The 21,036-nt window shown below is 41.9% G+C and overlaps 1 protein-coding gene across 2 annotated transcripts in view; it reads left to right on the top strand.

Annotated features, from left to right (window-relative positions):
• Positions 1-21,036, top strand: part of GRK4 (G protein-coupled receptor kinase 4) — a 357,240-nt gene that overhangs the window by 186,562 nt on the left and 149,642 nt on the right. For both annotated transcript variants that reach the window (XM_077477876.1, XM_077477877.1), the window contains exon 3: positions 14,936-15,048. In XM_077477876.1, the coding sequence (XP_077334002.1) occupies positions 14,936-15,048 (113 nt within the window). The remainder of the gene's footprint in view (positions 1-14,935; positions 15,049-21,036) is intronic.

Genomic DNA, 21,036 nt, shown 5'->3' with positions numbered 1-21,036 from the left:
CAATAAATGAGACGGTGTACATGGCACTTAGGATAACATTGAATGAGTTCAGGGGCAATTGAAAAAAGTGTCCAACTGCCTCTGAACATACATTTAGCAGCAGCAGTGTACGTGGAGCCTAAGGCCCCATTCACATGAGACGCCGGTGCAAACTCTGCTGAACACATGTTTTAAAAAGCAGAAACCTGCGTTTAAAAACGCACGTTTTGCCTCGTTTTCCTCCTGTGTTTAGCTGCGTTTTACAGTGTTTGCGTCTTTGCGTTGTAAAGATAACATCGTATAGACCCTCCCCAAGCTCAGGAAGCATGTATTATTAACTATTTCTGCCATTTTGATCAGAGTGGATGGGTGTTCAACATGGAAACATGGTGGAAGGTTGGGGCTGACTAGACATTGGTATGCAGGTTTTTCTTTGTGAAAAAAACACATTGCTATGCTTTGGTCAGACTAGGTGGAATCACTGATTAGATTAGAAATTGGATGAAAGGTTGGGGCAAAGATGTGAAGGCATTCCTCATTGTCTAAGCTACCTAAAAAAAAAAAAATGTGTCTAAACGCTGGTGCTGCGTTTAGCCGTGTTTTGCATCTGAAACGTGGAAAAGCAAAGTGTCTGAACCCATTTTTTTGCTTCTGGAAAAACGAGGTTAAACGCAACTGCCTAAAAACGGGGAAAAAACAAGACACTGTACATGAACACATAGGATAACATTGCAGGAGCAGTTGAAAAAAGTGTCCAACTGCCTCTGAACGTGTCTTTAACAGTGTCTCGTGTGCATGGGGCCTAACAGTCTAAATTGAATTGCACCTGGCTAGCATTTTTGCTTCATATCATATGTCATGGATGTCAAAGGGGTATTTATAACAAAATCACAAAAAAAAGTAGGAGTCACAAGGACATATACTAGCATATCAATATACCAGCTTTTCTCAACCAGGGTTCTGTGAAACCTTAGGGTTCCACCAGAGGTAGCTAGGGGTTCATTGAACATTGAGCAACTTCAGTAGCCTCTGACCACAGTGATCTTTTACCTATCTGTAAAGGGGAAATTCTGCTCAATGACCATCCTTACCAGCGACCATCAAACTAAGGTACATCAAGCTGTAGATTTTAGTAATTATTAGCAGGGGTTCCTGGAGTTCGGAAAGTTATTTCAAGGGCTTCCTCCATGTTGAAAAGGGTAAGAAAGGCTGCTATAGACAAAATGTAAAATCTGTATATGTACAGATATATAAATGTATATAAATATATTTTGTATATAAATTTTCACATTGAATTTCAATTATGTCTGTCCTACTCCTGTTATAACGAATGATCTTCAAGTTTATAAACTTGAAAATGTACTTTGTGATGAATCCCACACATTTACATATTTACACATTTCTTGAATTCTGTGACTTGAATTTTTTTTTCTTATAATAAGGTAGCTTATACTGTAAACCCTTTTCCCTGTATCCCTTTTTAAACATTAAAGCTCATTATAACCATCAACAGGTTCTCCTGTTTTTGTCTGATATGGTATGGTGCTCCTGTGAGTAAAACTTGAGTGTGATGGATCAACTTTGAGTACAAGGAGGATCTCCAAACAGATCCATAATTGTAACAATTAGGATAAGTATATATATTCCCTACTGTATATACAGGGATGAGAAATTATTTCCAATCAGGCACATTAGTAATATAGTTAACCACTTGGGTACCGCGCTATTGCAAAATGACGGCAATAGCGCGGACCCACATTTCCGGGACTACGTCTATTGACGTCATCCCGGATACGAGCGGCCTGCGCGCCCCCTGAGGGGCGCGCGCGGCGCGCTCTGTGATCGGCGAGTCCGTGAGACTCGCCTGATCACCGATCCGTGTAAGGGGTCGATCCCGACCCCTTATCACGTGATCAGCTGTCAGCCAATGACAGCTGATCATGTGATAAAACGGAGCCGGTAATCGGCTAGTATTCCTCCTCGCGCTGACAGCGCGAGGAGAAAAAAAAAAAGCCGATCGCCGGCGGCCGTGTTCGGGACATCAGTCCCGATCACGGCCAGCATATCCAGCGGACACCTGCCCCCTGCCAGTGCCCACCTGCCACCCGCAGTGCCATCCTGAAATAAAGTAAGTGCCCCCCTGTCAGTGCCACCCAGCAGTGCCCATAGTGCCCGCAGTGCCCACAGTGCCACCCACCAGTGCCCACAGTGCCACCCACAGTGCCACCCAAAATCTGCCTCAAAGGTGCTGCACCCCAGTGCCGCCCATCAGTGCCCAGCAGTGCCGCCCATCAGTGCCCAGCAGTGCCGCCCATCAGTGCCCAGCAGTGCCACCTATCAGAGCCACCTATCAGTGCCACCTATCAGTGCCCATCAGTCCCATCTATCTGTGGTACCTATCAGTGCCCATCCGTGCCACTTATCCGTGCCACCCATCCGTGCCATCTTATCTGTGCCCATCTTTGCCCATCAGTGCCGCCTTATCTGTGCCCATCGGTGCCGCCTTATCTGTGCCTATTAGTGCCGCCTTAACTATGCCTATCAGTGCCCACCAGTGCAGCCTATCAGTGCCCACCAATGCAGCCCATCAGTGCCCACCAATGCAGCCCATCAGTGCCCACCAATGCAGCCTATCAGTGCTGCCTAATCAGCGCACTTCAATGAAGGAGAAAAATGACCCGTTTGCAAAATTTTATAACAAACTATTAAAACATGATTTTTTTTTTTTTTTTTTTTGCATCTTTTTTTGTTTGTTTAGCAAAAAATAAAACTCCGAGCTGTAACTAAATACCACCAAAAGAAAGCTCTATTTGTGGGAAAAAAATGATAAAAATTTCATTTGGGTACAGTGTTGTATGCCCGCGCAATTGTCATTCAAAGTGCATCAGCGCTGAAAGCTGAAAATTGGTCTGGGACTGAGGGGGGTTTAAGTGCCCAGTAAGCAAGTGGTTAAAGAGCACTTCCACCCTCATCGAAACCCTCCCCCCCTCCGGTGCCACAATTGGCACCTTTTAGAGGGAGGGGGATTATACAGGTAACTGCACCCACTTTCGGGAATAGCTGCCCCCCCCCCCCCCGTTGTGTTCTGGGAAACACACAGTTCGAAGGGGACACCAGGGACCAACGCTTCACTTCCCGATTCCCTGATAGACGATGGCGGCGGGGGCAGTTGAGAGATGAGCGATTGCTCGTCATCTACTGCCGACATCGATGGACCCTGGAACAGGTAAGTGTGCATTTATTAAAAGTCAGCAGCTGCAGTATTTGTAGCTGCTGACTTTTAATATTTTTTTTGCAGGTGGCACTCCTCTTTCAAATTAAAAGTGCAAGCTGTGTTACGATCTGTGGAGGCTTTGTCGAATCTCCTGCTGCGAGGTCCAAAGGCTCCATACTACCTGACACCCTCCATGTGTACCACCCTTAGGGCCTGGAGGGAAGGCCTGGCCTGTGAAAAGTACTCTCTGACTGCTGTAACCCCGAACGCCCCCCTCTGGAACAATCCCAACCTACAGCACTTTTTCGAAATTCCAGAACCTGTGGTATGGGCCAAGTACCGTATTAAAGTTCTCCCAGACATCACCTCAGACCTTTATTTTCTCCTTTGATCATTTAATGTCTCAACACAATTCCCCGCCCGCACACAAATTCAGATATCTACAGTTGTCCCATGCTTACAGGGCTCAGTTCCCATCAGGTGAGAGGCAGCTGGTGCAATCTGCCCTGGAGCGGATTTTGCGCTTTGACTGTACAGAAAAACCCACCTCCGTGCTGTACGCTCAACTCCTCCGAGTCTCATCTCCTGAGTTGTCCAGGCTCCATCAGCAATGGGACCAGGATGCACCAGGGCTGGACTTTGAGGACTGGGGGGATGTGGGGGACTTCCCATTTAAAATACTTATTTCCCTGCCTTATTCAATACCAGATTGCCCATAGGGCATATATCGCTCCCGCTCTGGTGCACAAGATGAGGTATTCTCTCTCCCCAGAGTGCTGCCGTTATGACCATGCCACCGGGGACTGCATGCACATCTTCTGGTCCTGCCTGGTAATTTAGATTTTTAGTCACAAATCCTTATGAAGGTTAATGAGCTACTAAGTATCTCTATTGTTCCATCCCCAAGAATATGCCTGCTGGGGTTGGTGGAAGACCTGGTGCCCAGGGTGGCTGGAAAAACCCTGTTGGGTCTTGTGCTGTTCTATGCTGGGAAATCCATCGTCCTATGCTGAAAGCGGAAGACTCCTCCCTCTGTCTATGGAAAACACTTGTAAACAATGTGATACCCCTATACAAGGACACCTATATAGATAGAGGCTGTCCGAAAAAATCTGACAGAGTCTGGACTAAGTGGTTAGCAGAACCCTCTACTGCTGCTGCAGACTAGGAAGCCTTCCTAATATCTGATGGCCTCCCTTGAAGTCCTAATAGATCAATCCTTGATTGCGCAATAGTTTAGGTGAGCTAGTTCAATATCAGCCCACCCTTGGAGCATGAGCCAGGCCAGCACAGTGATGATGGTATACTATGGTAGTCTTAAATAAGCTAACATTTCTTGGTACTGTAATGCTACCTTGTGACCCCTGCACGGGTCCCTTCCCTGATATTAGCCAGATGTTGGCTGTGCTCTTGTACGTTTGTATTGTCTGTGTGTTTAATAAGAAATATAAAAAGATTAAAATAAAAATTAAAAGTGCAGTACAGTAACCTTGAGGAATGACAAGGTGCCTTTCTCATGATAATATTCAGCACCCTACCATAGCACTTTCCACACACTGGCTAGGGGAAGCTAGAGAAGGTTCAAATTCTTTCATAACCTGTCCAAAACCCAGAAAAAAGTTTGGATCTATAATAAAGTAAAGCCAGGGGCAATGGCTCTCATGTTTTAAGTCCAAAAAAAAAAAAAAAAACTGGCTGCAGGTGACCGAGAATAATGGTCTACAACTCTTGAAACCCCCAAAATAACGGTCTGTCTATAAAACACAGAACAATGTTTTATATTGCAGTTTTAAACTAGGAAAATGGTTTTCACATGACTCCCAGAGCCCCAGAATAATTGCGCTGGCTGTAAGTGACCAACAACAATGGAATTCCTTGAAGCTGTCAGGCAAACCGCTTAATATACAGAATGAAATACATATTTGAGAGCTCTTTTGTCTGCCAAAGGATTTGTATTTTTGTCAGTCCATTCCTTAGAAATACACAGACCCTCGCAGAATACAATCAAGCGGATGACACTGTTTTTTTTTTCTCACAATCAGGGCCAATTTACATCTATGCATTTTAGGAACCATGTGTTGTTGCAATGCACATTACTTATGTTGACTTATTGGAATTGCTTTTTTTTTTTTCCTTAATAGCACCCAGCTCCCCTTAGGCCGCGTACACACGCGGGGACTGTTCGCCCAACTTTGTCCGTCAAACAGTTTCGGCAAACAGTCCGCTCAAAATTAGCATGGACGGACATGGCCACACACGACGGACGAACAGTTTGCTGAAACCGTGCGCGATGACGTGAACGGCACATACGACGGGACGAAAAATACGACGTCCTATACACTGCATTATAACTTTAGGCGTGTAAATCCTTTCTGAGCATGCGCGGAACTTAGTTTGACGAACAAGCCTACACACGAGCGGACTGTTCGTTGAAACAAGGTTTCAGTGGACAGTTTTTCGGAAATTCTGAAAAACCTTGTTCGTCAAACTGTCCGCTGAAACTGTCCGCTGAAAGCCCACACACGAGCGGACTGTCCGCCCAAACACTGTTCAGCGGACAAAGTTGGGCGAACAGTCCGCCCGTGTGTACGCGGCCTTAGACAACGCATGTGTGTTGCAACAAAAAAATTGTCAGATAGCAGATTTTCTTGGATCTTTTGCATGCAAAGCCCGTTGTTCGTGCACATGCGTTAAAATACTGCACAAATGTAAATGGGGCCTTAAGAAAGACAGTAGTGTCTTCACTCTACCACTAGCTGTTAAGATACCCACTGACAGGTAATGTGGGCTCTCCCAAAAGTTCATCCCTCTGCTAACTCTACTCGCTGCTATTAACATTTTCTTTTTCAGCACCTTTGCATGAAACATACCTCATTGGCTCCCATTCTGCCCCCCTCTTTCAACCGGGCTGCTGTACAGGGGATTATAAAAGGTCCATACCCTCTCTAATTCAAGTTTTTAGTAATTGCATTTAATAAAATGTATTTAATTAGTTATTAACCTCCCTGGCAGTAATCCCCAGTCTGGCTCGGGTTGGGATTTTACTAACAAGAGTGGTAACCCCGAGCCAGACTCAGTATCGCATCGCTGGATGCAGGGAGGACACAGGGAGAGTTACTTACCTTGTCCCCTGGATCCAGCGATGTCATCCACGCTGTGTGATCGAGCTGTCCTCCGCTCGATTCACAGTGCCGAATGCCGCCGAGCTCCGTTCGGGAGCGGAGAACGGCGCCAAATTCAAAAAAGTAAAAAGACACAACACACACAGCACTATATTCTTACAGATTACAGTACTGTATTAAAAAATACACACCCCCTTTGTCCCTAGTGGTCTGTGCAGTGCCCTGCATGCACTTTTATATTATAAATACTTTTTTTTTCTGCCTGAAATTTGGAGATTGTCCATAGCAACCAAAAAGTGTCCCCTTTTCAGTGTTTTAGGATTTGATTACATTATTGAATAATTTGTATTATTTTTTTATTATATTATAAACTTTATCATACCTGGGATGTCTACTAGACTCTGGTTTGAATAGATTTAAGGGAGTTATTCCTAAGAATTACAAGACTACAATATAAAACGCCAAATTTCCATGCAAAATAATTGTACCGTTTTCAGCACCTAAAACCAGAATGAATCATACTGCCAGGGAGGTTAATACATAACAAAGCTGCAGTATTATGTGTCTGTTATATCTGCCTGGGGTACAGCTTTAAAATACATGGTTCTCTATTTTGGGCTCCCAGAATACTAGGCTTCCAGTCAGATCACTTTAGATGACTTTTATAATGTAATCACATTGTTTATCGTTTTCTTTTATTAAAGAAATAAAATAAAGTCTTTTAGTGGATGGAGGCCAGAGGTGGGCAGAAGGCATTATCCGGAACAATGCAAACCAAAAACAACAAAAATAGTTTACGTGGGGTCAGCTTACAAAGTTGAGCAAGAATTTCTGTCCGTGACAAATGGTGTTGGTGAAAGGCCACATGGCTTGTTTGTCTCTTTGTGTTTTTAATTTTTTTTTATTTGTTGTGCTTATTTATTTTTCACTAAGAAAAATATTGTGTTTTTTTGTGTTGTGTAAATAAATAACCTAATATTATCTCATAATAGATACAGCATTGTTTGTTTTTGTGACTAATTTGAAACGTGTGTCATATAACTAGGTACGAAACGGTACAAAGAATGTTATTATTTTTTGTCAATTGCTTTATTGTACTCCTACTCTAAGGTGGGGTAGATGTGTTTATCCAGATTGTCTAAATTATCGAATGTAGGCTGCAAGACTCCAAAGAAAGACTTGTTCCCAGTGTAGAGCTACAGAAGAGAAATACAACTTCATCACAAAAATGTTACAGCAAAAACAAGAAGACCGGATTCACACATGTTGTTTTTTGCCCTTATTGGTGACATTAACCTACACTTGGCTTTAATCCATCTAATATGATCGCATCTTCTTCCCTGTCCTGCAGAAGCCAGCCAGCTTATACCTATGGTCAAAATAAATATTTTTTCCAAACTGCTTATTTTAAGTTAAGGTATAACTAAAGGCAATTTTTTTTCTTTAGATTTGGATAGTGTCGAGGAGTGAGAACCACTGTCAGTTCTTTATTACAGTCCCCATTTAGGGGGATTTGCTTTTTTTGAGGCCTCATTCACACAAATGATGGTAAAAACAGATAATTGAGCTGAGGTTCTCCTACCTCCCCAAATACTCACCCAGAGGAGTTACCAGAACCTGGTGCAAGATGCCATGAATTACCCCCCCCCAGACTGCCAATGCAATGTCTATCAATCGCGGAGCCTTTTGCTTTTGGCCTGTGTTTGAGGGCCATAGATTGCAATGTTACATCACAAAAGTGCAAGGAAATGACAAGCAAGTTTCATGACTTTGGGATTGCAGCAGTGTGAACTGAGCCATAATGTCCTGCAGCTGTCTTCCCCCTTCACTATAATGGAATGCCAGGGCTCAGTCGCATATGCAACTTTTGCAAACCCGGTACTGTGGACTCTGTTGTGAGGGGGGACTCTTATGGGCACACTGATGTATAGAGGGACTCTAATGGGGAGTCTGATGCACGGGAGGAACCTACGATGGACTCTGTGACAGACCTAGCCAGGACAGAGGCTTTTGGAGGGGACTGAATGCTAGTCTCTTGCCCACCGATCCTGGGCCCTGGCATTTGGGGGAATGGTGCTCTCTATGAGCTGTATGCCAGGGGACCCTGGAGGTGGTGTGACTTTGGATTCAGGTCCATGTCCCCCAAGGCACACAGACTCTGGGAACCCTTTATATGCCATATTAGATTAGTGACTGATTCATATTGTTGGGACTCATACTGTTAGATGCTAATGTCATCAACTCCAGCTACCTGTCTGTTGTCTGCTATAATGTGTTTATTGTAAATAAGTCTAGTATGGGCTCTAAGAGTCTTTTTCACCCATTGTTGTTTGTGTTAATTAACTCTGCTACTGTGTGAAGCTCGGCGACCACAAGTCTGTCCTAAAGGTCATGTCTTAGTCACCTAGGCTGTCTAAAGGATTAGATAATTAGCTCATATTAATTAGGTTTCTGGATACAGTTTGTATTGTCATCCTGCTGTATATATTTGTGTGAGATCTCAAATAAAAGGCTATTCCTGATGTACGCCAAGACTGGTGTTGTCTGGTTCTTGGGGTTTTCTATAGCCAGATCCATTGGACTCATGTTCCAGGACTGAGGAAGCGGTATTAACAATGGAAGCACTCAGCAGAGTGTGAGATAGGATCCGTCACAGGCTCTTATGTAAGGAGGGCACCGATGGGGACTCTGATGTAAGGACTGGTCTCTGACAGGGACTCTGGTGTAATGGGGGACTCCTAAGGGAGACATTAATGTGAGGGAGGCTCTGATGGGAGCCATGATGTAAGCCGAGGACTCCTAAGATGGATTTTAATGTAAAGGGGGCTCCGATGAGGACCCAGATGTAAGGGGGACTCTAATGGAGCCCTTGATGTAAGGGGGCTCAGATGAGCACTCTGATGTAAGGGAGACTGTGATGTCAGTGGAATTTTGCTTGGTTTTCCTAAAAGTTCTATAACTTTTTTTCTGAATCGTATTCTGCCATTTTCAAAAAAGTAAGTAACATATATTCATTTATTATTCTTTGATTCATAAAAAATATTTTTTTGGCCTGCAAATAAATTATACAATGCGGCCCTTGCACTGAAAAGTTTGGGGACTCCTGATGTAGAACACACCCCTTCTCTAGGTTGTCTTCCGTGAAATGTTTATTAACATCACAGTAATAACACAGAAATGCCAATGTAATTATGCTGACAGTTTATGTCCTGAGGGAAGAAGGGGTAGCCCCTAGAAGTCGCACATCTATGGTGTCCTGGAGAGGTGATTGGAGTGGCAACCTCAGCCTGGACCCCGACCAGGCCACACCCCCTGGTCGGCTGAGTCCAGGCTGAGGGTGCCACTCCATCACCTCTCCAGGACATCTATGGTGCCAATTCCAAGGGCTGTCCCTTCTTCCCTTGAACTTTCACAGGAGCCAGGATGGGTTCCATCCCCTGTCAGCACTCTAGCAGAAGTTGCGGATGCATTGTCTACATACCCCATCACTACCAAGCCTGAATGGCACATACACACTTCCCAGGTCACAATTTATGTCCTGACTTGGTTTCTGTTCAAAACAGACGTATGTTTTTTTTTTTTTTAATTGTATTTATACTTGCCTAGGAGGATTCTGCATCAGTCCAATGCTGCATCTGTCCCCCGACACCTCTAACAATGAGAACCGAGCAATCGAACACCACCGATGGCTCGGTTCTCACAGCTCCATGAGCAGAGAGCTGGTGATTGTCAGTCACAGCTCTCTGCTTTGCCCCCTTCTCGCTCACTGGAGTGCTGAGCTGTGGAGGGGGTGGGACCAATTCTGTGACATCAGTAGAGAGCGGACTTCAGACCTCTCTCTGCTGAAAACCGGTCACAGGAGTGCAAAACTAACTGCACTCCTGTGATCCATAGGAGAAGCCCAGCCAAACAAGATTTGGCTGTACTTCACTTTTAAGATTCACTTTAAGTTCTCAATGTGGGCCAGTCATTGTCCTCCTAAGCAGGAGGCTTTCTGGTTTGGAGATCCTGTAAGCTGGTCTTTTACTTGTAGGTTGTGGCAAGAAAGTGGCTTCTGGTGTAATAAATGGTTTCCATATACCTGAGAACCTCCTAGCTGACATGAATATTAATAAGCTCTCTTGCTGTGTTTGATGTCTCTTCTTCCATTGACGTGTGAACAGCACTCAGTGATAGCTGCTGAGACACCCCTGAGTCCATGCAGAGTAAAGCCACACAGGGTTCACTTAAATATTTCAAGAGTCGGGATAGAGATTAGCAGACTAACACAGGCTTTTTATAATGTAGATTACAAATACACTTCACATTCAAATAACTGTGAAAGAACAGGTTTATGCACACTTTTTGTATGGGGTCCTAGGGCCACGTGTCTCATGAATATCACCCATCTTCGAAGGAGTAGCTACTGCAAATACCCTTTACTGAAAGTTCTTACAAGGGTGTATGATGTGTATAATGAATAAATAAAGTGCACCTGTCATTTTGTAGCAAATCATATTGTGCAAAGGCATTGGTATAAAAAATACGTATTCTTTTTATTTATTTAACTAGAATCAAACAAGCCCCTGTTACATTGCTAGGTGATATACTGTATATAACAAAGATGTAAATACACAAATCAGCTAAATGGAGCAATGTGATTGAGAACACATTTTATTGTATTTTTTAGGAACATTTTACTTAATTTTGGATAAAATCAATATACAGTGTGTGTGTATGTAATAAATATATACAGTATCTCGAAAAATGAGTACACCCCTCACATTTTTATAAATCTTTTATTATATCTTTTTATGTGACAACACTAAAGAAATTGCACTTGGCTACAATGTAAAGTAGTGAGTGTACAGCTTGAATATTAAGCCCAATTTGGACATTTTTACTTAGGGGTGTACTCACTTTTGTTGCCAGCGGTTTAGACATTAATGGTGTTGATTTATTTTGAGGGGACAGCAAATTTACACAAGCTGTACACTCCCTAATTTACGTTGTGGCAAAGTGTAATTTGTTCAGTGTTGTCACATGAAAAGATATAATAAAATATTTACAAAAATGTGTGGGGTGTACTACCTTTTGTGGAATATTGTGTGTGTGTGTGTGTGTGTGTGTGTGTGTGTGTGTGTGTATAGTTATGCACACACTATATTGGGCTTCGCCTAGCATACTGTTTTTTTTTCATTACATCTGTTACTTTGGCAATTCTTGGGTGGTCAGCTTGTTTGGGGGTTTGGTATATGTGATAATTTGAGATGTTGAATAACGGAAGAGTCTAGCACACCTAAAGATATTTTACCTACCAACCATAATAAGCAAACAGGATGCAGGACTGAAGAAAGCCTTACACATGGTAAAAAAAAACTGCTAAAAACATGAAAAAAAATTCAGGGAAGGAATAATTAAGACTTTCTTTAGGCTCTGGCCTCAGTCCTCTTTGGTGGATGGAGACATTCTCATTAAAGTCTATTGTGTTGTGTGCTATGGATGTAAGACTATATCACAAACCTGGAAAGAGTAACATAAAAGAAGGCATAATGAATTCAGAGGGACAAGGAGAGAATGAGAAGGACGATGGAGATTGTGGCAATTTTGTTAACGGTGTGCAGTTGTTGCAACCTGGTATGCTCTTGTTAGTAATCATCTCATGATGGGTCCAACAAAAGTGGTAGAATGACTCTGCTTTATTGCGTCCTCTGAAGCTTAAGGGTAGGTAGTTTGGGATATATTTAGCAGTGCTGGCTGGAACTACATACAAACTCATCATTGGCTTATAGTTTGCTTCTTGGGTAAGCACATTCTGCAAGTGGGTCTACAATTAGTCTTTGATCATTATCTCTCCTACTTCAAACTGACCATGCTAGACATGAAAGCACATCCATCCAACTGGTCAGTTCAATTTGTTTTACCCTTCGGCGCAAAGGGGTTAAATCCCCATCGATTTGTATTTTTGGCACCTGTTTCACATTAGGGAGAACTCCCCTCACTTTCTGTCCTATATGGACCACAGGAAATGAAATGAAATGTATTGAACTTTATTGAAAATCCCCACTTAGGAAGCTGTCACTATACACATGTAGAAAGGAAACAAGTTGGCGCACTACGAAGACAGCGGTTATTCAAATACTTTATTGTCCAAGTGTGAACAGGCAAATCCTCCCACTCTGATGCCCAAATGTGCTTACCAGTTGTAAAGATCCTATTTGTCTACACCTAGACAATAACGTTTTTGTATTATCGCTGCAGCCATCGGTGTGTACTCATTTTCTTTCAAGCCATAAAATCTTGACAGGTGTTCTGATCCCCTCCCATCTGTGTCCGTTATTTCATGTATTTTAGCTTCAGCAGGAAGTAAGAGGATGTCGTTTGAATGTAAAGGATAACCGTCTAAGACCGTTATCACAAGACCAAGTGTTTGCATTGGAAGATTTGCCCTCTACAGGCAGTCCCTGAGTTACAAACATCCAACGTACATACGACTCCTACTTACAAACAGAGGCAGACAACAGGAATGAGAGGAAATATCCCCTTAGGAAGGGAAATGCAGTCCTCTAATGCCGCGTACACGCGATCGGAATTCCGGTCAGAAAAAGACAGATGAGAGCTTTTCATCGAAAAATGCGACCATGTGTTTCCTCCATCGGAATTTAGCTATCTGAATTCCCGCCAGCCAAAAATTTATAGCATGTTCTCAATTTTCCAGACGGAAAAACTTTCTATCGGTAATTCCGATCGTGTGTATGCAATTCTGACACGCCAAAAATCACGCATGCTCAGATTCAACTACGAGACAGAAGCTACTGGCTATTGAACTTCCTTTTTCTAGTCGCATTGTACGTCACCGCGTTATAAACGATGGGAATTTGGTGTGACCATGTGTAGGCAAGACAGCTTGAGCCAAATTCTGTCGGTAAAACCATCAGAGCTTTTTCCGACGGGAATTCTGATCGTGTGTACGCGACATAAGAGTTATCATCGGGAAAAAGGGGTCTCCACTGAAGCTTTATCACCAATCTTTGTTTACACAACAACCCAAACTTTTCAAAATCCAATTGTCTCAGGGACAGAAAGTGAGGTGAAATCTTCTGAACAGGGGCACAGACAGCAAAACAAACGTTACAGGGGTGTTAATCCTTCCCCATGCTATAAAAAAATATATATATATATATTTTTTGGCTGGTGTTACACTTAAAAAAAATATATATATATATATTCCAACTTACATACAAATTCAACTTAAGAACAAGCCTACAGACCCTATCTTGTTTGTAACCCGAGGACTGCCTGTTTATCTTTACTTTCCTTTATGATGAAATAGGTGGTCAGGGCAGTTAGAGCGAGTAAATCTTCCGAATGAGGATGCAGACAGCAGTAATCACATGACAGAGCTTCTAACCCATTCCTACTCTTTCAAAAACATAAGGCAACCACAGGATGGAGCACACATAAAATCTTAAATAAAAATGCAGTTACTTTTAATTTTCATACTATATCTGTTGGACTAAAAAAGTCCTTGGCTATATATATATATATATATATATATATATATATATATATATATATATATATATATATAATATGTGTGTGTGTGTGTGTGTGTGTAAATATATATATATATATATATATATATATATATATATGTGTGTGTATATATATGTATGTGTGTGTGTGTGTGTGTGTGTGTGTGTGTATGTATATATATATATATATATACCGCTATGGACTTTTTTTTAGTCCAACAGATACAGTCTGAAAAATGTTATATATATATATATATATATATATATATATATATATATATATATATATATATATATATATATATATAATATGGACCATTGTTGCAAAAAAAAATTACATTCTAATACTTGTGTGGGGTTAGTTCAGGCAATAATATGCTATTTATGTATTTTGTTTCTACCCAATTGCCTTTGTTTATATTTTTCCTTTTTTTAAATGCAGACCAAGCTGTCAATCAAAAGTGACCATGACAGGGTTGGGATAAAACTATAACCCCGCCGGGGGTGCTGGATTAGTTGCATTGTAGTTTCTTAAAATTTAATCCATGAGAATAGAATGAGTGTTAATACCGCTGTCACATTAAGTGGACAGATTTGTCTGCATGTAAAAGTGATTTTAATTTAAAAAGTATAGCAATGATAAAATGCAAGCATACAGTATATGCATATGTGTATTTTTCTTTAGGACTGGTTTGCTAGAATATACAGTATGTATTTAAGAATGAAAATTGCCCATGAATGCAAAAAAAAAAGGTCTCGGAGTGCAATATGCAGGTCATTAGACCTATTTCTAAATATGACCGCAATGAATGACATGAAGTGATTTAAACATAAGTGAAATGTCACCTCCTAATGAGTTGTGAGATCCCAGCTTGATGGAATGAATAAGCTCTGACTCTACTAATGACCTGTAATCTGTGCATGCAGTGTAGCCAATTGACAATTTCTGATTAGTTGATGTGGGCAGCATCATATTTGTACCAATTCTTGGCTACATGTGAATCACAGTTCCTGATTAGCAGTTGCTTCTTTTTTTGTAAATTGGCCACTCTGGGTTCCAGATTCTGAATGTTCTAAGTGTTGCTCTTATGTTTTCTGTTCTCCAGAAAGAGACTACGGCAGTGTTTGTGAGAAGCAGCCAATAGGAAGACTGCTTTTCAGACAGTATTGCGACACCCGGCGAGAGTTGAAACGGTGCATTGAGTTCTTGGATGCAGTGGTAAGCCATTTCCTACTCTTTCTCTACTCATACCTGTTTAATATGGGCTGACACAAGCCACAACATATTAAGATTTCAGACACACCATGTCCCAACCTTAACCATCTCTGGAAAATCCACCAAATGAACTTGGTTTTAATTGGATGCTTATAAGTTCCGTCACCCGTCATACTATTGGAAGACCCTTCATGGAGGCCTTTCACTACAAGGTCGTAGCCCACATTAAGGCAATTTAGCCCACCAAACATATCACTCTTAATCTATATCTCCTTGATCCATTGTTTACTGTACTTGTATATTATTTATTCCTGTGGAAGAAACAATACATAGCTGAAGTAAAATAAGGACATTACGTTATTAAGTACTAAAACATAACATTTTAAAAAGCATTTCATTTTTTAATAATAGGTATTGATGTTTCATATTCATTATTTATAAATTATTCTCAGCCAGTGGCAGAGCTCTAGTATCCCTTTGAATCATTTACTAGACTTAGCTTGACTGCTTTGCTGAAATTGCAAAAAAACAGGTCCGTAGATCTAAATGAGTGATGCATCCTACTCTCCCTACTCTTTACAGCTCCATATGAAGTTCCATCTAAAGAGAGTTTCTACTGCTGTGTTCTGAAAAACCAATTGGGTGCACCCTGTATTAAATGTTTATATGTAAAATGAAGACAATTTTAATAAAGAATATGTATCACCCGAGTAGGCTACTAGTTTTAGGTATATTTCGTTTTTGTTTAGTTTTTGGCATTGTAACCAGGAGGAGCAGCAATAGTTGTTTTTGTCCTAGGTTCTGCTGGTGCAGGCTCAGCTGCTCTCCCCTGCATCCCACTGAGCTCTGGGATATAGTGGATGGGAGAGCTTGGACCCTGGCCTATATATTCATGCTTCTCCAGCCAATTCCTGGTCAAGAGAGTGAGTGACCAGCAGGGAACTGAGAGGGGTATAAATAAGTTGGGGCCTGGAACAGCTCTCTCTTGTTCCTGGGGACTGAGGCATCCCTGGGAGCTCAGCTGTAACATGCAAGAATCCTTTTTGGGGTTCCAGATTATGCTTGGGCTGGGAGACCTCTTGCCTTGCCTCCTGAACATATGCATAAAGCTCATCTGGGGATCCAGGACACAGGCAATTGGGTACAGAAGCTGAATTTTCCTGCAGGTGGCAACACAGTATTCAGGACACAGCGAGTACCAGCCTCTTTGGACTTTAGGGACTTTCCTTTGCTTTACTCAGGAGAGCTTTTCACAGTACATCCAGAAATTTATGCTGATCCCTGTTTGGAATTACTTTAAAGAGAGTGGTTTTCAAACTGAAGGAGCACATCAACTTTAGAGCCCTCAACTAGAGTTTGTTTGAAGTTTTTTTAGGAGTATCCCAAGGCTCACCCTCGCCCTATCCCAGTTCTTTCAGCAAAACTACAAAAAGACATGAACAGCCTGTTTTCTGACTCCAGTGACTGTGAACTAACATATGCCTGGCTGCTGTGTGCCTATCAGGGAATGGAACCTCGGACCAAATGGCCAGACCAGTACCGAGTCTGCACTAAAAATATTTGTGTGTGTGTCATTCATTTAAATATTAACTACACTATTGTTGAGATGAAAACAATCCCATCTGTGTGATCATTGTACATTGCAGAGATATTATCCTACCTATTTCTGCTCTGAAGAAAAAGCAGCCCGAGGGCCGGATGTGGCCCTTTGCTTACTTTTTATCTGTCCCTTGGAACGCTATTCCTCTGACAGATACAAGGCACTATTCCTCCCTTTGACAACAGCAATGGGGTTTTGTTCCTCCAATTGATACCAATGTCGGAGCATAAAGTCTTCCTATGACAACAGTGATAGGGCACTATTCCTCCCACTGACACCAGTGATGGGGCACTATTCCTCCCACTGACACCAGTGATGGGGCACTATTCCTCCCACTGACACCAGTGATGGGGCACTATTCCTCCCACTGACACCAGTGATGGGGCACTATTCCTCCCACTGACACCAGTGATGGGGCACTATTCCTCCCACTGACACCAGTGATGGGGCACTATTCCTCCCACTGACACCAGTGATGGGGCACTATTCCTCCCACTGACACCAGTGATGGGGCACTATTCCTCCCACTGACACCAGTGATGGGGCACTATTCCTCCCACTGACACCAGTGATGGGGCATTATTTCTCCCACTGACACCAGTGATGGTGGCAGTATTCCTCCTCACCACAGGGTTTTTTTTTTGGGGGGGGGGGGTTTCGTTTGTTTTTTATTTATTTTTATTTTTTTACTCCTATGACAACCAAGCCTGGGACAATTTCTACTCCCACTGGCCACAGTTTTGCCCCCTAAATCCAGAATGACAATAAACTGGCCCCTTGATTAGAAAGTTTGGAGACCCCTGTTGTAGAGGATGCTTGAAATCTGACTTGTATCTTAGTGCAGACTTCTGGGAAAATCAGTAAGCCAATCACACAAGCAGTAATGGACATTTCTGGGGAGGGTCTGTACAACCGTGTACAGAAGACCTCTAGAAATTTTAAAGTGGCTGTAGATTGAAAATGAAAGGTACATTTTAATGATAGATTACAATATGCCCTGTGCAGAAATTGTATTAGCCATTTAATTTTTTCTTATTTGCTATGTTTTTCCCACAAAGTCAGAGTTACCCTTTTAAAAGGGCAGGAATGTAAAAGTAAAAATAAAATTGAGTTGAAAGTATTATAGTTTTTCTTTAAGAGCAGGTGGAGTATGACACCAATGTTGTACAGTCTGTACTTCAGTGAAAACTGTTAAATTAACTTCTTGTGATATTCTGTACTTGAAAAAATGCTTTTTTGCTTAATTCATTGCCCATTATGTTAAATGGCCCCTCCTCTTCCGGGTTGAATAGCTTTTAGTGTTTTTTTTTTTTTTTTTCCTTCATTTACTATGAGCATAGACAGTTTAAACCCTGTGTCCTGGGTATTGCCATCAGTAAGCCACCCTGAATGTGAGACTGCTGCAAATAATGGCACTCATGTCACTACTGGAGGAGGAAGACAAGCTGTGATGTGATGTCAAGATGATTTCATGGAGATGCCTTGAAAAATGGTAGGGGGGGTCAACAAATGAAAATGGGGTGTGGAGAGGCTTGGTAAAATAGGGCTTTAAGGCAGAAAATCCACTCAATCTGCCCTTAAATTAAGTTCTGTTATAACTCTTACAGCAAATTCAGCAGTCTATTTGTGCTGTTACAGTCCAAACTGTTCTCTCAAGATGTATATTTCCATGATTTAGGAACTTGATGTCATACTCAAATAAGTGTGACCAAGGAAATAGTGAGCTCATGAAAAGAAGGCAGTTGGTGGAACCAGTGTCCCGCACGTCACCAGGTCTTGGTTTAGGGAAGGACACCAGCAAATCTAAGAATGGGAGAAATGAATTCACTCTGTATGCTCCCGTAAAGCCTGAGAGCCAATGGGAGGGCTTAAGCGCATACAAATGGTCATATTGGGTAACATTTTTTTTTTTTTCTTAATGATACAAGGAATTTCATGGTAGTGAGATCACCCACAAAAATATTTGCCCTGGGGCACCTCAACTTACTGTTTCCCTCTGTTAAGACGCTGAGCTACATAAACATTTCATGAATGGTTATTTAATGATTCAGCATATGTTTATTAGCTTACAAGAAATTGTAATTGCGCTAGTCTTAGCTGTTCTTAGCCGTTTAGGACTGGATGTTCTCCAGCAGCGAGGCTTCTTTACAGAAATTTTTATGCAATTTCTTTTTTTTTCACAGATAACTGTAGTGTAAATTCTCATTTTATTCTTTGAATTGTGGCATCTACAGTATATATCATGATGCATTTGTCATCACTCAGCCTGAGCATGTCAAAGTTCTTATAGATGCAACTATTGAATACTTCATCTGTTTATTCTAGAAGGTGATTCTTAACAGCCCAAGTTCAAATATTTCACTCAAATAACGTGTTGTGTGAATAATGTATGATCTCGGGGGTCTTTTACAGTGATGGTCAACTTTTTTTGATATTGGGAGCTCAAGTGCAACCCCCGACATCCCTAAAGGGCCTCACATAAAATTCAGTGAATATTCATTATCAGTGACTGCAGAAACAAACAGGATATAGTCAAAGATCAAAGGCATGATACAATAGATTAACAAATAGCAAGAAGGGGCTATTAAAGGAGAAGTCCAGCCTGAGCTGGTTTGGCTGGTCTTCTCCTATGGGTCACAGGAGTGCAATTTGTTTTGCACTCCTGTGACCAGTTTTCAGCAGAGAGCGATATGAATTTCGCTCTCTGCTGGTGTCACAGGAATCAGTCCAGGCACCGCGTCATCACGACAATAAAGTCTGGATCCCCAAGGTGCCTGGACTGATACCTGTCTGTCTCTCATGGAGCCGCTGAGATGGCTGCTCCCCACCCCTCGACAGCTCAGCGCTCTAGTGAGTGTGGAGGAGCAGAGAGGAGAGCTGCTGATTGACAGTCAGCGGCTCTCTGCTCAGGGATCTGTGAGAACCGAACCATCAGCAATATTCGATCGCTCAGTTCTCAGTGCAGAGGCAGCGAGGACAGATGCAGCCTCCACCTAGGTAATGGGCCACAAAAAACAAACCCATGCTTTCCTTTTAAGTGCAATATTCCAACAGTTTAATAAGCATAAAGTTTAAAACTCTTACAAAATCCAGCATTTAGGTAGGCACATCAATACAATAATCCAGGCTCCTGTAACTTCACTCCCGAATGCAATGGCGACCAGCAGCTGCAGAAGGAGGAGAGAGCGAGGGGTCAAGATGGCCGCCGCACTTCCGGAGGCACCATGGAACGCACATGCGCCGGTGGAAGTGATGTCAAGGGGGATGGCAACGGATTTCAGAAGCACGTGAAGTAGCTCCTTCCTCAGACCTGATACAAGAGATTGTCAGAGAGGAAAACAAGGTGGGACTTTAAATGAACCATAGCTACAAAGTAGGTATGCAAGGACATGTTTGACAATTCTTTAACCATGTACAAAATTAAGGGTAAAATTATAACATTGGTAACGACAGTATTAATTGATTATCTTGTATTTCATATATATATATATATATATATATATATATATATATATATATATATATATATATATATATATATATATATATATATATATATATATATATATATATGTGTATATGTATATATATATATATATATATATGTGTGTGTACAGTGGTGTGAAAAAGTGTTTGCCCCCTTCCTCATTTCCTGTTCCTTTGCATGTTTGTCACACTTAAGTGTTTCGGAACATCAAACCAATTTAAACAATAGTCAAGGACAACACAAGTAAACACAAAATGCAATTTGTAAATGAAGGTGTTTATTATTAAAGGTGAAAAAAAATCCAAACCATCATGGCCCTGTGTGAAAAAGTGATTGCCCCCCTTGTTAAAACATACTATAACTGTGGTTGTCCACACCTGAGTTCAATTTCTCTAGCCACACCCAGGCCTGATTATTGCCACACCTGTTCACAATCAAGGCATCACTTAAATAGGAGCTGCTTGACACAGTAAGGTCCACCAGAAGATCCTTAAAAGCTACACATCATGCCGAGACCCAAAGAAATTCAGGAACAATTGAGAAAGAAAGTAATTGAGATCTATCAGTCTGGAAAGGGTTATAAAGCCATTTCCAAAGCTTTGGGAATCCAGCGAACCACAGTGAGAGCCATTATCCACAAATGGCGAAGACATGGAACAGTGGTGAACCTTCCCAGGAGTGGCCGGCCGCCCAAAATTACCCCAAGAGCGCAGCGACGACTCATCCAAGAGGTCACAAAAGACCCCACAATAACGTCCAAGGAACTGCAGGCCTCTCTTGCCTCAGTTAAGGTCAGCGTTCATGCCTCCACCATCAGGAAAAGACTGGGCAAAAATAGCCTGCATGGCAGAGTTCCAAGGAGAAAACCACTGCTGAGCAAAAAGAACATCAAAGCTCGTCTCAA

The sequence above is a fragment of the Lithobates pipiens genome, unplaced genomic scaffold (genome assembly GCF_037356315.1).
Source record: "Lithobates pipiens isolate NorthernLeopardFrog02 unplaced genomic scaffold, aLitPip1_a1.2 Scaffold_13, whole genome shotgun sequence".
NCBI lineage: Eukaryota > Metazoa > Chordata > Amphibia > Anura > Ranidae > Lithobates > Lithobates pipiens.
The sequence above is the reverse complement of the archived record's forward strand: the minus strand, read 5'-3'. Positions and strand labels throughout refer to the sequence as shown.